General features: G+C 49.1%; 1 protein-coding gene across 2 annotated transcripts; it reads left to right on the top strand.

Moving 5' to 3' along the window:
• Positions 1-15,669: 15,669 nt before the first annotated feature.
• LOC109762243 (probable protein phosphatase 2C 56) lies at positions 15,670-20,485 on the top strand. 2 transcript variants are annotated; one of them, XR_005764666.3, is made up of 9 exons: positions 15,670-16,012; positions 16,496-16,623; positions 16,704-16,802; positions 16,908-17,066; positions 17,597-17,683; positions 17,997-18,091; positions 18,222-18,603; positions 19,527-19,601; positions 19,870-20,485. XR_005764666.3 is itself a non-coding variant. In XM_020321063.4 (8 exons), exons 1-8 carry the CDS (start codon positions 15,750-15,752, stop codon positions 19,993-19,995), a joined length of 1,032 nt encoding a protein of 343 aa, XP_020176652.1. In that variant the 5' UTR covers positions 15,673-15,749; the 3' UTR covers positions 19,996-20,485. The 2 variants fall into 2 exon arrangements, 1 of the variants encoding a protein (XP_020176652.1); XM_020321063.4 differs by lacking the exon at positions 18,222-18,603 and having other exon boundaries at positions 15,673-16,012.
• Positions 20,486-20,889: the final 404 nt, after the last annotated feature.

Genomic DNA, 20,889 nt, shown 5'->3' with positions numbered 1-20,889 from the left:
TGCTCAACAATGAGGTTGTTGGAGATAAGGATGAACGAGGGAAGGCCTTGTGTGCAAGTGTGGAGAGAGGTGCGGGTATCTTTTAGTGTAATTTCCATCCGTCAGATATAGATCGGATGGTCTATATTGTAAGATGGCACGCGTACCATCATCACCAACTCGATTTTTTATAAGAGAAGAAATATAAGTATGGAGATACAAACGTATTATCTATAATTGTTTCTGTAAACTAGGATCTACATTCTATTCAATGCCTCAGCATGTGGGGCCTTAGCACAATGACTTCTTGACTGTGTAAAACAAAGGTTTTCCCGTCGCCGATAAGGAGGGGGTGACGGCGGCGCGTTTTCGGCTTGCTCTAGTCCTGGTAGTCATACTAGGTGGTCTACGCATGTGTAGATTTATTCTTTTTCACATCTCGTGTTCGCCGTACTGCCACGACTGTTGATGAGTAGACGGTAAGTTATTCACGGGGAAACCCTTGTTGGGCGTGTTTGCGAGAGAGAGAGAGAGACAGTGTGCGTGTGTGATATGTCTAGAGACTGAGGCAATGATAAGAGATTCTTTGTGTCTATGTGTGTGGAGGATAGAGAGAGACATGTACATGGGGCTTTGTGTTGTGTAACGTGGAGACACATAGACATAATCAAAGAGTGAGTGTGTGAGATACACATGCGGACATGGGGAGAGATGAGGATCCAGATAAATGGGTGTTTGTGCGTGTCTGTGTGTGTTGTTGTGCGCGTTTGTGTGTGAGAGGGAGTGTGTGTGTATGTGGAGTAGAGAGACCACTAATGATGTAAACCTAGTATAAGGGAAGGGGGAATGGTGTGACATGTGTGTCACAGAGAGACAAAGGCATGTGTAGTAGCGGGATAGCATGGGTGCGGGCGGGGAGCAGACTATTTGGAAGAGACATCGAGTGTGTGTGGGAGAGGGGTGTGAGAGCGAGCGAGAGAGAGAGAGAGAAAGAGAGAGAGAGAGCGACGTAGAGAGAGAGGAAGAGAGGGGGAGAGGGGTGTGAGAGCGAGCGAGAGAGAGAGAGAGAGAGCGACGTAGAGAGAGAGAGAGAGAGAGGAAGAGAGGGGGAGAGGGGTCGTTTGTGTCCATACATGGCGTATAGATAGGGAGACAATGTTGATGTTGTTCAAAATTGGCCTATGTACGGAGACGCAAGGGAAGCGAGTCATCGTGTGTGTGATAGGGACTTCATGAGAGATCTAGAATGGATGGTGTAGAGAACAACGTGCGAGATTGAGAACGATGATACATTAGGGAGCTATGGAAAGAGTCACGGCATATATCTATACAGGGAAGGAGCTGGGGCAGGTCTGCATGTGGGAGAGATAGAAAGAGGAGAGTGGTGCACAAGGAGACAAAGTGTGCTTGTTTGCAGTGGGGGTGGTGTGTGAGGTGAGTGTGCGAGAACCACATAACTAGGGAGATAGACGTTTGGGGGCGACGTTTTGTGTGTATGGGAAAGATACACTCTACATAGTGCGTGTGCTTGGCAAAGAGAGATGCTGGGAGACCTAGAGAGTGGGGGAAGAGATGTGTGCATGCTCGAGAGACAAGATGGAGACCTATATATATTGGGGTCCGGACTTTAGAAGAGAGGGGGCGTTAATGTGCTCGTGTGTTCGTGTCTGGGGGAGAGAACGACTTGTGTAATTGAGATATATATGGTCAATAGTGTGTGCACTCATGGTTGATCAATTTGTTTCACAGTTTGGACTATGAGATAACGATACTTTTGAACATGCATGATATACCGTGATGTACCAGAATTACAAACCTAAGATTGGAACTTTGGAATTCGACTCCATCATTAGCTTTTGTAATTTATTTAAACGGAGGTACATTTTTTAAGTCGGGATTTTGTGATTTCAAATTCATATATCAAACCTAGAGATATACACATACGGGCATGTTCAAACTTTATAATCATCCACTTTATTCATACACATACACATTTTTGCTTTTGTCATCATATTTAGGATAAACACATTTGGAATTTCATTTGAATTGGACCGTATGATGGTATTTGCTTGTACTAGCTCAATGACCCATATTTGAATTGAATGGACAATCTAAGTTTCGAGTTGGAGACATTGATTTTCAAAACTTGCACTTTTTTTGCGTGCAAAACAAATAAATTCTCAGCCATGATATCATAGTCGGCCGTACAAGAGCAGAACACTTATAATTTCAGGCGCCAAAAGCTTTGAAACTTCCCGCTCACATCGAAATATCTCGCGCCCGAAAGTTTAGCCCTACGATATTCCTATTTTACCACTGCCACATGAACGGAAAAGGGCTGCTTTGGTAACTCCATTGTTTTCCCCTCTTTGCCCCCAACATTCTTCCCCAGAGCCCCTCCCCTTCCCCTCCCCGACCCCCCCCCAACCCCGGCAAGCCGCCGAATCTAGTCCTCTGCCGCAACGGTAGACCTCACACCCCGCCGGATCTACCTTCCGCACCTTGGAACCCCCAACTGCCAACTCACCACTTCACCGGAGCCGCTTCAGCGACTGGCTTGTCCACCGCTCCAGATCTCCTTGACCGCCATCATGGTCCACGGCACCGGATCTGCTTAACCAGCGCCCTCGTCCACCATAGTGTAGGCCCTTCACTGACTCCCTCGTCCGCCCCATCGCTGGCCCTTCATACAAGCCCTCGTCCGTGCAACAGATCTGCCTCACCGAAAGCACTATACACCGCGTCCGCCGAAGCCTTCGTCCACTGCATCGGACCCGCTCCACGGATGCCATATTCAACTCCATCGGCCCTGCTTTACTGACGTCGCAGCCTCATCAGGTTATTTTGATTTGTACTCCTTAGGTTTTTCTCTTCTTGATCATGCAACTGTTCACTTACCACAGATGAGCTTTCTTGCATGTCGACAGGCGCCGCAACCGAAGCACCGGAGCCGCTTGAGCGACGGCGACAGCAGGCCCAAACTCAACCGCAACACGAGCACCATCGATGATCCTTAGCTATCAAGTATGACAACGATACCCATACGCGGCCGAGAATCAGGTACTATTATCCAACGGCCGGTGCCTACGTTCACTTTCTTAGCATAAGCACCGCACCTTTGAATTTCTTCAGGACATCATTCAATTTTTCATGACACGCGTTATTCTACTTGCCCCTGTAGGGCCATACTTCTGGCAGTGAACATGTTACATGTGCTAAATTACATACCAGTGCACATATAGTTAATATGCTTTAGTTTTGTCCTAAGTATTACTATACTTCCTAGATATCATTGCCTACTATTTTACTTCTTGCATGCTATATTTATGATAATGGTGTTGTTCTGATGCCACCTGTTGGTTCCATCAGACTGCTTCATGTTCTCTATGCTTAATTACACATCAGCAAACTAGCATGTGGTTCCGCTGCTTTTTGTTCGTTTTACCCTACATTTTCTTATGCTAGCTATTACATCACTGCTCCGAGCCTCTGTTCATTACTTTTTTGTGTGTTCTTGATCTTCCCAAGTTGCATGACTAATTTGATGCTTCTATTAATTATGGAGCTGCCAACCCCATCAAGCAAAATATTTGTTTTTTTGGGGCTGGCACCTCGAACAAGCATAAAAATAGAGGGAAGCAGATATGTTGTCGTGTATGCACACACCCTTCTTTCATTAGTTTAGATGAACCATTGATGATCAGTTCGAACCAGTGCATGCGATTAAAATTAATTTTACCTAAATAGAGGGTGCAGAATAAACTACAACAACTAGATTTGCAACCATGGGATGCTGACGATATCTTCAAAGAACATTGCAACAGCAGCGAGGCTTCACAGCAACATATGGTAAGCCAGTGTGTTTTAGTACATGTGAAATGTAATGCGTGTGGGCTGCTTTCTCGGCTTGTGCCCTCAACCTGTAATCCTATAGAATTACAAATAGTTCAGTTGTCTGCTTTGCTGTATTGCTTGATCCGAATGCTTGTTTGTTACTTGTTATGCTATACCTGAGTTGGCCAATATGTCAGCAGTGCCTGCTGTACTATCGTAAAGAAATGCATGCCTAGTTCATTTGAGTTAAGAACCAGATACGAAGCGCGGCCGGGACCATCCCGAGTCGTCCAAAAGCAGTCGACCGTTCTGCACCTTCCACAACGTACACAGCCACAACACCAACAACTGTCAAGAGCTCAGAGCCATTCGAGATGGACGCTTCGGTCGACGCCCCGAGCGCAATGACCGAGGCTACGGCCGAGGAGGAGGACGAGGCGGAGGACGCTAGGATGATGGCGGCCCCCGCCAGGAGTGGCGCGACCGGCCTCGCGAGGACCGCTGGCAGGACCAGCCTCATGAGGGCGCATGGAGGGATCAGCCCCGCGAGGACCGCCCTCAGGGCAATGCCGGTCTTCCTCCACTGCCGCCGCCACCAAGAAGGAACGACGACCACCATCAGGACGAGGGGGCTGGGGGCTTCCAGGAACCGCGTGCCATCGCCTGCATCTTGGGCGGAGCTCAGGCCCAGCATCTCAGCGTATCTTCAAGCAGTTTGCTCGCAAGGTGAACGCAGCTCTGCCCAGGCTTGAGGCCACGTGCCCGCTTAGATGGTCCAACTGCGCCATCACGTTCAGCTCGGCGGACCAGCTCAAGTGCGCGGCCACTGTTGGCGCTCTCCCGATGCTCTTCTCACCCATCATCAGCAACGTACAAGTCACCAAGACCCTCATCGACGGCGGTGCAGGGCTTAACGTCCTGTCCGTCGAGATATTCGACAGCCTCCAAGTGCCATACGATCAGCTTCAGCCTACCATGCCCTTCTCAAGAGTGACCGACGGCTCCACCACCCCGATAGGGCAGGTCCACCTCCCTGTCACCTTCGGACAGCACGACAACTACTGCACCGAGCTCGTCGACTTTGACGTTGCTCACATCCGTCTGCCATACAATGCCATCCTCGGGTATCCGGCCCTAGCAAAGTTCATGGCAGTGACCCACCACGGCTACAACGTCCTCAAGATGCCAGGAAGCGGCCGGATCATCACAGTCCCGTGCGAAGAAAGAGATGTGGTGTGCTCCCTCGAGCGCGCCTTCCAAGCCGCAGAAATCGAAGACCCCGACAACCAAGGCACCATATACCCTCCTGAGGCCATCCCCAAGAAGAAGAAGCAGCTACTCCGTATAGGGCCTCAGGGGAGCAGCGCCTCTAGCGGTGCCACCTCAGGATCGACGCCCGCACCTGGAGCGCCTCCCTCCCTTGCATAGGAAGGTGCGCCCGGCGCCCTCCTCGGGCAGGGCTCGGGGGCTCTCTTCTGGAGGGCCTCAGACCTAGCCAGCATCACGAGGGAGGCGCTCGGGCACCACATAGAGGCGTGCTTTGCGGCACGTTTCCCTCAGGAGGGCACCGGGCGAGGAGCGCCTGATGCTCAGGAGTTCATCGCCAAGACCACCCAGGAGCTGCAGGATGCAAGGTCCATGTGCGGCGACCGCCGCCCACCTGGCGCAGCTCCCCATCCAGGCGAGGATGGTGGGCTGCGCGTCTGCATCGACATCCCAGGGCTCAACAGGGTCGCATCTCAGGAGCGCTTCTGGCCTTCACGCGTGGGATGTTACGAGGGCCCACCTCACAGCTATGTTCGCATGCCGTTCGGCCTGCCGAGCATGGTGGCCGCCTTCCAGCGCAACCTGCGGAGCATCCTGGCAACCCAGGACGCCAGGCATCATGCGGTCTTGGCGGAGATGGAGACGGTCCTCAAGGAACCACTTGGACCCCCGGAGCCTCCCGAGGCTCGGGGCCCCGGTGGCTCATGAGGAGCAACCCCTTCGCCACGCATCTTCAGCTACCCCACATCCCTTCGACAACGGAACCAGGTGACATTTTCCAAGTTTATTTAGCTGGGAGCGCCCCCCGGGCTGCATCATTCCCAGGCCGCGTGGGCCTGTCCCTGCGGCATGTGTCCTTTTATGTCTTTACCTTACTCTGCTGGGGGCGCCCCTCGGGCTGCATCATCCCCAGGCCGCTCGGGTCGGACCCAGTGGCATGTATCGTTCTTGCATTTACCTAAACAAGTTCGCTTTCCATGCATAAGCTATCTATGGTTATTACCTGCTTGATTACCACCCACCACGGGAGCCGCGCGCCTATCGTCTTTCTTCAGGATCCTTCGCATAAGAAGGCTAGGCACGATGTCTGTGCTCGGGTCCATCCCTGCAGCGTCGATAAATCCAACGGCTGAGCTCTGTCTGGTGGGCCGGTCCCGTTCACGTCACCTCCTGGGGTCGTTGGTGCTTAGCCTTCTCATGCGATAACCTCAGGAGATTCATTTGGCGCAGGTTGCCTAACCATCTCGTAGGACCACCGCAGTCAACAAGAACCAAGACCAGGCGCAACCCGCCTTGAGGTAGGGCCTCGTGAGTCCCGCGCTGGCTCACGAGTGCCCAGACACACCTCGTCTAGCCCTGCCGTGCAAGCCACATGGCAGGGCAGGGCTATACACGCCCCGGGGGCTCCACTCAGAGGGAGCCCTCACCCACGCGCCAGTGGAAGCACCATGCTCTGCGCTGGCAGTCGACACGGCCGAGGAGCGGTTATGCCCGTGCAAGTGTGGAAGCGCTATGCTCCGCGCTGGTGATAAACAACTGAGGGCGGCCCCATGGCCGTATCAACCTCAGGGAGCCCTTGAGCTCAGTGTCTGGCCTCATCGCAACACCTCCCCTCGGGAGAGTCGCGCGAGGGGGCTGGGCACGGGGGTTACGCTTGGGTCACGCCCAAGCATATGCCACCCCGCCAGGTCCCTCGGGCCTGGTCGTCGTGCGCCCTCCCGAGCGGAGCCTCGGCGAGGGAAAAGGTATGAAGGTCGTTTGAGCGTCAAGGGGGACTCCTGAGCATCGCGACTCAGGAGCCTAACTGGCCACATAGCCCCTCACCCCTTGGTCTCGTCCTGGTGATCCGGATGACCCAACGGCGGCTGAGGTATGCGCGGGGTCGGGCCCTGCCGACATAGAACACTAGACCTATTCTTGCGTCTCCTTTCTGTAAGCTGTTTGCGCGTCAAGGGGGACTCCTGAGCATCGCGACTCGGGAGCCTAACTGGCCATGTAGCCCCTCACCCCTTGGTCTCATCCTGGTGATCTGGACGACCCAACGACAGCTGAGGTATGCGCGGGGTCGGGCCCTGCCGACGTAGAACGTAAAGCAAATGGGAAGGAAATCGCAAAATCTCAAGCAAATATTACAAGACATATTGTTCTCCCGATACCAAACGCAAGTTTAAACGCCTCCATGAGGCATGGTGCATACTGCAAAAGCTAAACAGGAAAGGAGCCGCCAACAAGTCATCTCGTCATCCCCGGACGCCACCGTCGCCCGCAAGGGATGCTTCTTCCATAGCGGCGTTGCTCTCACCTGCACCACTCGCCGGAGTTGCAGGCTCAGCAGCACCGCCAGTTGAGGGCGCGGGATCGAAGGCGCGGAACCTCTTCAGCAGGGCCCCCACCTGACCCTTCACGGCTTCGGCAGCAGCTGCGCAGTGCTCGGTGTCCACAGGCTCCAGCAGCTCGTCAAGGTGGGCGGCAGGATCGCGAAGATGGAGGTGGCTGAAGACGCGCGTCAACGGGGCTGAGGAAAGAATGCGGGCTTCTCCCTCTGCCAAGGGGCCAATACCACTCACGACTTCCTCAAGCGCCACGACCAGATAAGGAAGCAGCTGGGTGGGGCCCTCGTCATCGCTAGCCAGCGGCTCCTCCAATCCCTTCTCGTAGAGCGACCGCAGCATCGTGCGAGACCGCTGCACTCCGCAGCCTGTGCCTCCGCCAACTGCTCTAGCTCGGCGTCGCGACCCCTGACAGCATCCTCCCGAGCCTTCATCTTCTCCTCCTCCGCCCTGCGGCCCCAAGCTTCGTCCGCACGCTCACTGTGCATGGTCTTCAGTTCGGCCTCCAGCAACTGGCAACGATCTTGGGCGGCTCCGGCATCCTTCAGCGCCACCTCGCGGGCAGCCATAGCTTGGGCGACAGCTTGCTTGTCCTTCTCGGAGTCCACCGCAGCCTGGCCCAGTGCCGCCCGGACGACCACATCGGAGTGGAGCCAGCCAGAGATCAGCTCTAGGCGCCTGACCACCAGGCGACAATCGGTGCCTTGAAGATCCTCCCGCAGCAAGGTCAGTGCAGAAAGAGCGCGCTCCAGGATGTCGGGGGAGGCCGAAGGATCCGGTGTCAGCAGAGCAGCGGAGGAAGGAAGAGGCAACATCGTCATGATGGCCTGGGAGGCTGAGGGCTCCTGAGCTTTGGGGACCTCAGCAGCCGAGCCGGACGCCGGCGCCTTTGGTGCCAGCGGGGCCATGGGGGTTGCCTCCTCCAGAGGACGCTCCCCCAAGTTTTGTGAGGACGATCGGGCCGGGGAAGTGCGAGCACCGCCACCGCCGTTCCCTGCGGAGGAGGGTGCGACCGCTGCAGGCGATTTGGTCCCGAGCAGTACTGCCGTATCCTCCTTCCTCCTCTTCACTGCGGGCGTCGACCTAGTCAAGCAACGGAAAGCGTCAAGAATCAGCAGCAGAAGCAGGAACAATGCAAGACAAGAATACTTATTGGTCCACCGCGGTGTAGTCCCTCTGCTTCCTGAGCTTGAAGCCTGAGAGCCTCGCAGCCTGAGGCGCGAGCGCAAGGGCTCTAGGCGTAGAAGAGGGGGCAGCAGGCAAGTGGGAAGCAGCTTCAGGTAGCGGCAGAACAGGGGCGTCGTCTCGGGAGACCAGCGCCGACCTTCCTCTCGTCGGAATCTCGACCGGTGACCTCCTCCGGGGACTGACCTTGGACCTCGAGGAGCCCCCTGCAGTACGCAGCTCCCCCCTTTCCAGGGGGACATCGGCCTCGTCATCATCATCAGGCAGGGTGCGGAGGATGTCGGCCTTGCACAAGGGGGAGGTCTTCCCCGCCCCTTCGCGGGTCGCCTCCGAGTCGTGCTCCTCCTCCTCCTCTTCTTCCTCCTCTCCCTCCTCGTGAGACTCGCCGGAAGACACGACCACCTGAGTTGTCGCCACCGGGATGTTTGTGGGTGCAGGCGGCACGAGCCCGCGCCCGTCAAAGACGGGCATGGCGGCGGCGACCTCTGCCCCGTCCTGGCGGCGGAACAAGGGAACAAAGCAATCAGGCGGGTACCCTTGGTCGTCCCCGACCAAGGAACGAAGAGTCGAGCGCAATTCCTCATCGGAAAGGGGCTCCGGGCGCAGGCGGAGGTCGTCCCCTTCGTCTCCAAGCTTCCACAGTGGGCACGAGCGCACTTGGAGGGGAGCCACGCGTTGTGCCATGAATTCTTTGGCGATCATGGCCCCCGTCAGCTTCGCCGTCCTCGAATCGCCGGGCTTCAGGTCGGCAGTCATCCTCTCTAGCACCTGCGTCGCCCGCGGGTCGGTGAGCTTCGCGCGAAGCCATCCCTCTTGGGACACATGCATCTCTGTCGGCAGCACCAACCGGGGGTGGGAGCACTTGGCGTCCATCAGGACCCACTTGCTCCTGAAGCCCTCGGCCTTCTTCCCAGCCTTCGAGATGGCATTGGTCTTGTTGGCCGCGACGAAGCCAACGCACCCGGAGCGGTAGCCCTCCTTGATCCGAAGGAAGAAGAAGTGGCGCAGCAGCGCCACGGACGGCATCACTCCAACATACGCCTCGCAGTAGAATGCGAAGATCGATAGAAGGAGGATGGAGTTGGGGTGAAGATGGAGAGCGTGGATCTTATAGTGACTGAGGACGGAGTAGAAGAAGTCGGAGAAGGGGGGAACCAACCCGGCAACGATGCTGCTCATGAAGAAGAGGTAGAATGTGCTGCCAGAAGCCTCAGGCTCGGCGGAGCCAACCCGGAGCACAGTCTTCCTCTTCTCGTCACCCTCCGCCGTCATCAGGCGCATGGCGGCAAGGTTCTTCTCCGACACGCTCGGCGCGTCGAGCGCGGGCTCGTACCAGGATGGCGGAGGAGTAGCCCGAGCTTTCTTGGGCGCCATCGATGGCAAGCTAGAAGGAGGATCTGGGTGGATCTGGAGTCTCTGGAAGCGAAGGGCAAGAAAGGGATTTGGAGCAAGATGAAGGAAGGCAATGAAGGCAAATACAGCCCGCGCCAGTCTTTTGTCAGTCGGGAAGTTGCCGAGGCAGCGTGGGGAAGCGGAGACGCCCACGTCCAATCAATCGCCATGCGTCAGACAAGGCCACAGGCTGTTGGGGCCCGCGACGCTCTGCACTTGCCCCTTGGCTTCGCCTCGAAGCCAAGTCCAAGCGCGCCTTGGGCCCCGGGGCTACTGTCGGCGTCCTGGGAACGGGGGTCCCCAGACTTGCCTGCCTGTGGCCCACGGCGTGGCTCCACCAGCGGGCCTGTACGGCCCATCTTCACCAGCAAACACTCAAGACCCTCGCGAAGGGCCAAGCCTCGCGAGGCGGACGACGCAAGACCTCCTTGGGGGCGGCCTCACCAGGCTGGCTCGCGAGGGGCAGAGAGATCAAGGCAAGGGGCACCTCATGAGGTTCCTGTGACGCAAGCCATGACGACCGGGGCCAGGCGGGCACCAGCGCGCGCAGTGTCCCCGTTTCCTCTTTGGTGCTAAAGAGGCAAGCGCAGGCGAGGAGTCCCGAGGCATCAGGCAAAGGTTTCCATATCAGTGCAACGAGACCAAGACCAGCAGGACGGCAGGACGGAGGTCACCGTGGAGCCCAAGAGGCGTCAACACCAGAGCCTTTGGCAGGCGAAGACCACCTTTAGTCAGGATAACTTGTACTAGTTGTCTCCCTTCAAATTTGGCTGTTGTGGCATCCCTTCCCGCCAGCATTTGGGAAGAGGACCAGGGCCTCTATAAATAGGGCTAGCCACCACAGTGGGAGAGGGACCGAACCGAGCTGTAGGCAACGGATCTTGAGCCATTCAGATCATCCTCATCCACACAAGCTCACCAAGCACAAGAGCACCTCTCCTCAGGAGGCTGTTCTTCCCTTGTAACTGTTCATCCTCAGCCCGAGAGGCAATCCACCACACCACACTAGAGTAGGGTATTACACCACATCGGTGGCCCGAACCAGTATAAATCTTGTGTCCCTCTTGTTCTGTGAGTTCGACGTGCTGAGCTTTGAGATCGCGGTGAGGGCGTGAGCTAGGGGGAGGAGAGATCTTCGTGCGCACCCCAGTGTTTGAACCTCAAGGGTTTTGCCGGAACCCGAAATCCGACAATAGCTAATACTGGGTGCATCATGACTGGATCTTTTCTACCATGAATTACAATGTTTAGTCGCTGCTTGAACTTTGGAGGTGGTCTGCATTTATGTTTTGTGGTCTCAGATAGGGCTAGCGAAATACCACTATTGTCATATTATATCATTGTTGTTTTGATAACGTGTCGCCGTTTGAGATATCTTATTATTGCTCGCTAGCTGATTATGTCATTGATATGAGTTAATATAATTTTTAAGAGTTATTGTCGACATGGTTAGTTATAATATTGGCTGAAAACCTGGTTGCTGTTTAAGCTTATTTATGCAAACAAGAGCAAAAGAGTTCGTAAAAGTTTTTCTTCTTCACTTTCAGTTTATCAACTGAATTGCTTGAGGACAAGCAAAGGTTTAAGCTTGGGGGAGTTGATACGTCTCCAATGTATCTACTTTTCCTAACACTTTTCCTCTTGTTTTGGACTCTAATTTACATGATTTGAATGAAACTAACCCCGACTGACGCTGTTTTCAGCAGAACTACCATGGTGTTGTTTTTGTGCAGGAATAAAAGTTCTCGGAATGGAACGAAACTTTGTGAGGTTTTTTATATCAATAAAGAGAATTTCTGGAGCCAAGAACCACCGGAGGAGGGCACCTGGGTGGGCACAACCCACGAGGGCGCGCCCCCCTCCAGGCGCACCCAGGTGGGTTGTCCCCACCTGGTGGCCCCGCAGACCCTAAAACCTATGCTATAAAATCCTATTTTTGGAGAGAAAAATCAAGGAGAAAGAATTATCGCGTTCCACGAGATGGAGCCGCTGTCACCTCCTGTTCTTCATCGGGAGGCCAGATCTGGAGTCCGTTTGGGGCTCCGGAGAGGGGGATCTTCGTTCTTCATCATCACCAACCCATCTTCATCGCCAATTCCATGATGCTCCCCACCGGGAGTGAGTAATTCCTTCGTAGGCTCGCTGGTCGGTGAGTTGGATGAGATTCATCATGTAATCGAGTTAGTTTTGTTAGGGCTTGATCCCTAGTATCCACTATATTTTGAGATTTATGTTGCTATGACTTTGTCATGCTTAATGCTTATCACTTTGGGCCCGGGTGCCATGATTTCAGATCTGAACCGTTTATGTTTTTACCATTATATCCATGTTCTAGATCCGATCTTGCAAGTTATAGTCACCTACTACGTGTTATGATCCGGCAACCCTGGAGTGACAATAGTCGGGACCACTCCCAGTGATGACCGTAGTTTGAGGAGTTCATGTATTCACCGTGTGTTAATGCTTTGTTCTGGTTCTCTATTAAAAGGAGGCCTTAATATCCCTTAGTTTCCAATAGGACCCCGCTGCCACGGGAGGGTAGGACAAAAGATGTCATGCAAGTTCTTTCCATAAGCACGTATGACTATTTATGGAATACATGCCTACATTATATTTATGAACTGGAGCTAGTGCCGAATTGCCCTAGGTTATGACTGTCACATGATGAACATCATCCAACAAATTACCGATCCTATGCCTACGAATTTATCTTGTATTGTTTCTGCTAAGTTACTGCTATCACTGTTACCATTACTATTGCTACTGCTACTATTATCAAAACTATCATACTACTTTGCTACTGATCACTTTGCTGCAGATAATTAATCTCCAGGTGTGGTTGAATTGATAACTCAGCTGCTAATACTTACAAATATTCTTTGGCTCCCCATGTGTCGAATCTATAAATTTGGGTTGAATACTCTACCCTCGAAAACTGTTGTGATCCCCTATACTTGTGGGTTATCAGTAGACGTCATGGATATAGTGGTTGGTGAGTGCTACTTGTGAGTTGCTTGGGATTTTCACCGAAGAGGAAGGGTGAAGCAATATAGTAGTAGATAATATTTTTCTCTGTAGAGAACCAAGGTTATCGAACTAATAGGAGACTCACGCAAACAACCTTTAGCAGTACCTACACACAAGAGCAAATACTTGCACCCAACGCAGGCAAAAGGGTTGTCAATCCCCTCGTACTCGTTAATTGCAAGGATTAAATCTGGTAATAGTAGATAGATAAATTGCAGAGTAAAATAAAAGTAATAAAATTACAGCAAGGTATTTTTTGTTTTATAATATGATTAAAATAGACCCGGGGCCATAGTTTTCACTAGAGACTTCTCTCTCATAAAAATAGCATGCAGTGGGTAGACAAATTACTGTTGGGGAATTGATAGAAAAGCGCATAGTTATGACAATATTCATGGCATGATCATGTACATATGCAGTACGTCCGTGACAAGTAGACCGACTCCTGCCTGCATCTACTACCACTACTCCACCAATCGACTGCTATCCGACATTATCTATGGTATTGAGTTCATGACAAACAGAGTGATGCTTTAAGTAAGATGACATAATATAGACAGAATAAAATCAAGCAATGTGATTAAATCTCGTCGTTTTCTCCTTAGTAGCAACAATACAATATGTGCCTCGCTACCCCAGTTGTCACTGGGTGAGGACACCACAAGATTGAACCTATTATTAAGCACCACTTCCACTGAAGCACAATGAATTAACTTGGTCAAAGAAAACCCATAGATCAGAAAGCATTACATAGCTATAACAATCATACATAATAAAGTTCAGAAAAGACTTAGTTACTTTCAATGAATAATCCAATCATAAACCCATAATTCATCGGATCCAACAAACACACCGTAAAGGAAGATAACACCAGGCAGAACTCCGAGGACAACATTGTATTGAAGATCAATGAGAAAGAAGAAGCCACCTAGCTAATCACCATGGACCCTTAGGTCTGTGGTAAACTACTCACACATCATCGGAGGTGCAACATGGTTGATGTAGAAGCCCTGCGCCCTCCGGTAGAGTACCGGAAAAGGCCTCCACATGGGACCGCGAGAGTACAGAAGCTTGCGGCGGGGAAAAATTGTATCATTGGCTTCTCTGGGGTTTTTCCAATATTTGTGAATTTATAGTGTTGGAATTAGGTCAAACGGAGCCACGAGGGGCCCACAAGGCATCAGGGCGCGCCTACCCCCATGCGCGCCCTGTTGCCTTGCCGTCTCCTTGTAGGTCTTCTGGTCCTTCCCCGAAGCTTCTAGGGTCTCTTATGTCCAAAAAAATCGTCAAAAAGTTTTGTCGTGTTTGGACTCTGTTTGGTATAGATTTTCTGTAAAACGAAAAAGAGTATAAAACGGCAACTAACACCAGGCACTGAGTTAATAGGTTAGTCCCCAAAAATGATATAAAATATCATATAAAGTATCCAAGATTGATAATACAATAGCATGAAATAATAAAAAAATTATAGATACATCGGAGACGTATCGGTGAGGTCTTCGCAGAGGAAGAAGTATAACCGCCAGCCACCACCCGTCGTCGGATGGGCGGAGAACAAAGTAGTGGCAAAAGAGTGCCAAAGGCGCCACCCCCGCGAACATCTCGCAGAGATGACCAAAGGTGGCAAGCAGAAGGACGAAGCCGGGAGGAAGGTGAATAGGATGAATACCGAAATCGCTCAAGATGGCGAGTAAGAAGACGGAGAACGACAACAGAAGTCCTGCAAGGATGTGGCGTGAAAAGACCACCGTTTTATCCACATCCGGGACGAGCGCGTAAGTAGGAAGGAGAATCACACGCGCATCCTCCCGGACCGCCGACACCAGCCACAGCTTGATTCGATCTAGCTCCGCCTCCTTAAAGCGGGACTGGGCATGACTAGTCGCGATGAGGCCCCGCCTCGCGATCGCGAACTCAACTTCAAGGATTTCAGCGTTTTCCTCTTCAGAGCCATGATGAAGTTTTCGCTGGTGGGCAGAAGCAGAGGGAGAGAGAGAAAGGATGATAGGGTAATGCGCGTCTGGACGAAAGGGATGGTGTATTTATAGATGACAAAGAAGCTCAATCATCCTTCATCATAATTCTTGCGCATATAAATGTTAGTCCTTCTCTAGATAGAAGAAGATATAGTATGAAAGTCCTCTTCTGCCTCCAAACTCAAATGAGCTCACGATGAACTGTAATTTTTTTTTTTGAAAAATTTTGAAAATTTTCATGTCAATTTTTGACAAATATTTTGTAGACTTAACAAATTTTATCACGAAATGATATTCGTAGAATTCATGAAAAAAAAACCAGCACTCCAAAATGCTTTCACATATAGCATTTTTGAAGCATCCATTTTCTCCACGACTTCCATGAATTTCCTTTCATGATAAGTTTTTGCAAATACACAAAATTTTTGTCAAAGTTTACCAAACAAAATTTTGATTTTTTGATTTTTTTTATCATTTGTTTTGATTTTACTCTCCATCAGAGAGTATTTGAGCTCCGGAGCAGATACCCCACGCCCCATATGTAGTGTTTTGGCATTTTTTCTCCTGGACTAAACAAAAAGGTGAGGCAATTTTTCTCCATATGGTTTCACGCTGCCACGTGTGCCCTGCACATTTCCATACGTGGAGAGTCTTCTCACAAAAGGCGAAGCGCCCAAGTCCAGCACCACCCGCTTTTCCCTTTTTCTCTCATCTAGAACCCCCAAGACCGGGCTCACTCGCCCCCTCGGACCTGCTAGGGATGGCACGCGCCGCTGCCGCCAACCTGCGTGGCCTGGTCGGCATTGCAGCGGCGGGCCGGAGGCGGGTGACCGCCTCCGTCGCGCCACCCCGCGCGTCGCCCGGCGGGCGCGCATTCCGGGCCGTGGCCTCAGGCTCCGGGGGCAGGACGACTCCTGAATCCTCCTCTTCGTCCTCGCCGGCCCTACCACAGCTGCAGCCGCGGCGCGGCTTGGCGACGAGACGAGCGGTGCTGCGTAACTTGATTAGCGGCGGCTTAGAGAGGTAATTTCAAGGTCCAATGACCATCTCACCTAGTGATGGGCTTAATGCCAGTCTCCGCCATTGGCGTGTTCGAGGAAATCCATGGATGGTGACCATATCGAGATGCTCACCGGCGGGCATTCAATCTGGATTTATGCTACCGCCGCGCCAAGAGCTCCATTGAGAGATACCAGTTGGATAAAATGCTAGGGAATGTGGCAATGCCATCTACTCTGAAGCATGATCGAAAATAAGACACGATTCAGCTGTGCTTCATTAGCTTCTGAAACATCTCAGATAGTTACTTTTGTACAATCCTAGTAATGTTGGCTACCTGGCTACTGTATTTCATTGTGAATACTTCTAAAATAATAATTACACTATGATTAAATTTATCTTCTAGCCATTGACCTATTCCTTTCACTTCACGTGCTCATGATTCTTTGTGGTGTTAGAGATTGACATACTATTTGGATTGATGTAATGTAAACAATTTGTTGCCAGTGAGGATGGTAAGCTGAGCTGCGGATATTCAAGTTTTAAAGGGAGGAGACCTACTATGGAGGATCGCTACGATGTAAAGTTCGCTAAAATGAAGGGACAGTCAGTTAGCTTGTTTGGTGTATTTGATGGTATTATCTTAAAACATGCCTTCATTAGTCTGTGGTTCATTGGATACCATGTTTATGCTTTTAAATATTTGGTACACTAGGTCATGCAGGAGCACTTGCCGCTGAATATCTAAAGGAACATCTGCTTGACAACCTTATCAAGCATCCTCAGTTCCTGAGAAACCCAAAGCTTGCTCTGAGTAATGTGTTTTTTCTTCTGTTTACTATGCCTTCTTGCGTAGTAAGGCCCTTCCCAGTGCCGTATCATACTTATCTTATCACTGTTGATTACTTTTGAAAAACAGAGACGACCTTCCTGAAAACTGATGCTGATTTCTTAGAGTCGGTAACCACTCCTTATAGGGAGGATGGTTCGACTGCTTTGGCTGCTGTTCTGGTTGGTGACCAAATTTATGTAGCAAATGTTGGTGATTCACGTGCTATCGCTTTAAAAGGTGGCAAAGGTAATATTCTTCTTCTCATATTTTTTGTTAGTGAAGATGTTTTTACCAATATCCAATACAACAGCTGCCAAGCTTACTCTACACTGAAACACTCTGCCATCCAGTGGCTACCATATCCTTGTGGTGTAGTTAATAGTACACTTAAACTTGCTTAAATGATACTCCCTCTGTCCCAAAATAAGTGTCGCTGTTTTAGTACAAAGTTAGTACAACTTTGAACTAAATCAGCAACACTTATTTTGAGACGGAGGGAGTATTTGCTAGGGATTTGACATCTGTCTTCTGAGTCCCAATTATGAAATGAGTGCTTTTCATGTATTTATTTTATTGTGTTAAGGAATGATTACTCTGGCCTACTAAATACTAAATTCAGTTATTAACTGTTCACCTCATATTTTTCAATTCATTCATGCATGTGTACTTTGTTATGTCGCTATATTGCTCTACAAATTGTGAACACTAATTGTTCTCTGGTTTCTTTTTTACCCGTGAATAATATAAGAAGACATGTTTGTCCCTGTGTTTTGTAGCTATCCCACTCTCAGATGACCATAAACCTAACTTAAAGGATGAGAGAACGAGAATTGAGAATGCTGGAGGTGGTGTTAGTTATGATGGTAAGACCTCTTTTTCCTTACAATACTCTTGTGATATAGCTAACTTCAACTTAATTGGATGTGGAAGCTAGCAAAAATCGAGGTTATTAGCTGACTTCATCTTATATTCTTGAGGCATCAATGGGGAACTATAAGCCCACCTGAACTTTTTCCTTATTCAAATACAAAAATTTTAAAATGGGGAGATTGCACAACTGATTGCGTACATGTTTAACACCACATGTTTCTCCTATTTTTCTGTTAGTTGAAGGTTCTTCAGAAATACTGTATCATTTTTGTTTCTTTTTCTGTTTTCATATGAGCTCTTCTGCAGGTTTTACTTGGAGGGTTGATGGAATTCTGGCAATGTCCCGTGCATTTGGCAACCGTTCATTGAAGAATTATGTGATAGCAGAGCCTGACATTCAGGTATCTAATTTATGTTTAGTTCTGTGTTAATTCCCAGTTCCTGAAACTTCAGTTAGTTTAGTACTCAAGTGTTATTGAGGAAGGAACCGGTTTCCTCATGCTGTTTTTGTTTTTGTTTTTGTTTTTGTAGACCCAAATATACATTCGCCATGCACATGAGGAATAATGAATTCCCACTTTACGGACCATCAACCTGAGTACAAATGACAAATATGCACTTTACAGACTATCAACCTGAATTCAAATGGATTTCCTGCAGTCCTTCAGAAACTGCAAGTTCATTCCGTCTAATAAAATAATGTCATTTACTGATTGATCAGTTGAGAAAATATTGGGATGCTGGCACCTTTAATCACCTGTGATCTGGATCATTGCTTGCTGAATCAAACAGTGGGAATTTTATAATTGTCCTGTAGATTTGTTGGATGATGGTAGTAGATTCTTGTTGCAACCTTAACTCCAATCCTGAAGTTACAACTTTTAACTTGGGTCTCTATATTGGTCTTCCAACTGTAAGTAGAATAATCTATGCTACTTGTGCGAAACTAAAAGAAATCATGCATGTTAACATTTTTATCATCCGGCACATATTGATCTGACGTTCCTATGAATGAATATTTTCATGTCCCAGTGAGAGACACTTGCGTCTATTGCTTTTTTTTTGCGGGGTCACTTGCGTCTATTGCTGTCTGCCATAATAACTTATTTCAGTGATACAAGATATGATGTTGTAGTTTTATCTTATGAGTGGCATCTTTTGTGGAACGTTTCACATTTCCTCATTTTGAGGAGTTTGTGAGGTGGGAAGACCTACATTATATTTGTCTCTGAGAGAGGATTCTTTTCCTGGTATTTTGAGTGGGAGGTGAAAGAGGTGTCAGATGAAACAGAGAGGGGATGTGTTTTTTTCCAGGGAAACGAGGGGGGGGGGGGGGGGGGGGGGGAGCCCTGTTCTAATGGTAATAGATGATATTTCTGTGATTAGATATCAGGGCATGTTCAGAATCCTTTTTTGGGTGTAAGTACCATATGGGGTTCCTTGGCAATCCTTCAGGATTTTGCTATTCCTGTAGTTGTTTGTCAGGACTCTGGAGAGGCATGTACATATGCAGATTGCCTGAGAATAAGGATAACCGACATTGACAGAATATTCTGTGTATATCTGGTAACAGTAAAGTCACAACAATGTTAGTCATATTATACAGTTCATTTCAGAAGGTTAATTTATGAAACGGGACGAAGGGCCTCAAGCAGTTAACACCACTTCACTGGAAAGTGGAATGGTGTGTTCTGAAGTTTATTTAGATTCTGGTTTTGAATGCAGGATTTTTTAGTATTCTACTGTTAACGCAACTTCACTTAAGGTCTTGCTGTTTGAAAAGTATGTTAAGTGTCACTTGCTGAATTTTTTGTACTGTTCTACTGTAAAATGCAGGAAACGCAGGTCAGCAGTGACTTGGAATACCTGGTTCTCGCTACAGATGGTCTTTGGGATGTCGTGCAAAATGAGGTACCGATTTTAAGTTTGTAACACAGCATATGGCGGCATGGCTTGTGTTTGCTGATAGTACTAAGAGTTGCCTCTGGAAAGGTTTAGAGAGCCTTGTTTAGTTTTTTTTACCAGTGCATAAACCCAAACGCTCATGTTCGGCCCATATGGGTTTAGAGATCTAGCTGCATGTTGGCACAATCGATATGGTGAACATGGACTTACATATTATTTGTGCGTTTCATTTGGTCCACTGCTAATCATATTTTGTGTCTTTTTTACAAACAAGGATGTTATTTCACTTATGAGAGCAACGGACGAGCCTGAGGTGGCGGCAGTGAAGCTGACGGAAATGGCCCACTCTCGGCACAGCTCAGACAACATTACATGCATTGTGGTGGGATTTCACCACTGAACAGCGTATGATACGTGACCGATATTGGTGGCAGTGAAGTTTTTTCACTTCCTCTCTGATCTATGGCTGGTATAAGACTTCCAACGGCTGTGAAAGAAACTGGCCAATTGTTGGATCTTTTTGTAGGGAATTTTTTGCATCTGATTATCACTTAGTGAAATTGCATCAGATCCGTTAGGAGTTGGGTCCACAAAATCAACAAAATGGAGAAGGCCTAGGGCATACTACTACTACCACTACACCACAACATCATCATATCTTTATAATTGAAGGAGTGTGGAGTATTTTCTTTAGTGTTTTGTGTTCAGTTTAGTTTATTCACAAAACCGAGGTCTACATGGCATACTCATGTCATGAGATCCTAAATTGGATCTAGAACTTGCAAACTACATATTTCTTTGTTGCTTTTATGCACCACGCTGAAATATGTATATCTGAAGTACAAAGATTATCCGGAATCTTTTACTCTAGTATTTTTTTTGCGAATAAATCTTTTACTCTAGTATGCTGGACAAAATTCAAAAATTAACACTAGACATGTGTTATTCAGATTCGCACCTTCTGATTGTACTCTATTTATTTCAAAGTGTGCTTTCTAGCAACTATTGTTTAATGCATCTAAGCATGTTAATTATCAAAATTAAATTAGGAAAAGATGTCGACATTACAGTACAATTGTATGTGCCTTGAAATAGAATATGATGTAGTCTTTGCCTGGTGATTTGAAGGAGCGATAAGAAGTTTAGAAGGCGAATAGAATAAAGCTGACGCACTGAAATCAAAGAATTTGTGAGCCGTGTTAAAAGAAAAAGAATTTGTGAGCCAACAGCTTTCTTTTTTCTTTCCCTGTAAAAGATAACATTTTTCTTTTGTGGGTAGGAAACATCAACACAA

Source organism: Aegilops tauschii, chromosome 7 (genome assembly GCF_002575655.3).
Source record: "Aegilops tauschii subsp. strangulata cultivar AL8/78 chromosome 7, Aet v6.0, whole genome shotgun sequence".
Taxonomy (NCBI): domain Eukaryota; kingdom Viridiplantae; phylum Streptophyta; class Magnoliopsida; order Poales; family Poaceae; genus Aegilops; species Aegilops tauschii.
This window is presented reverse-complemented; position numbering and strand designations above follow the sequence as displayed.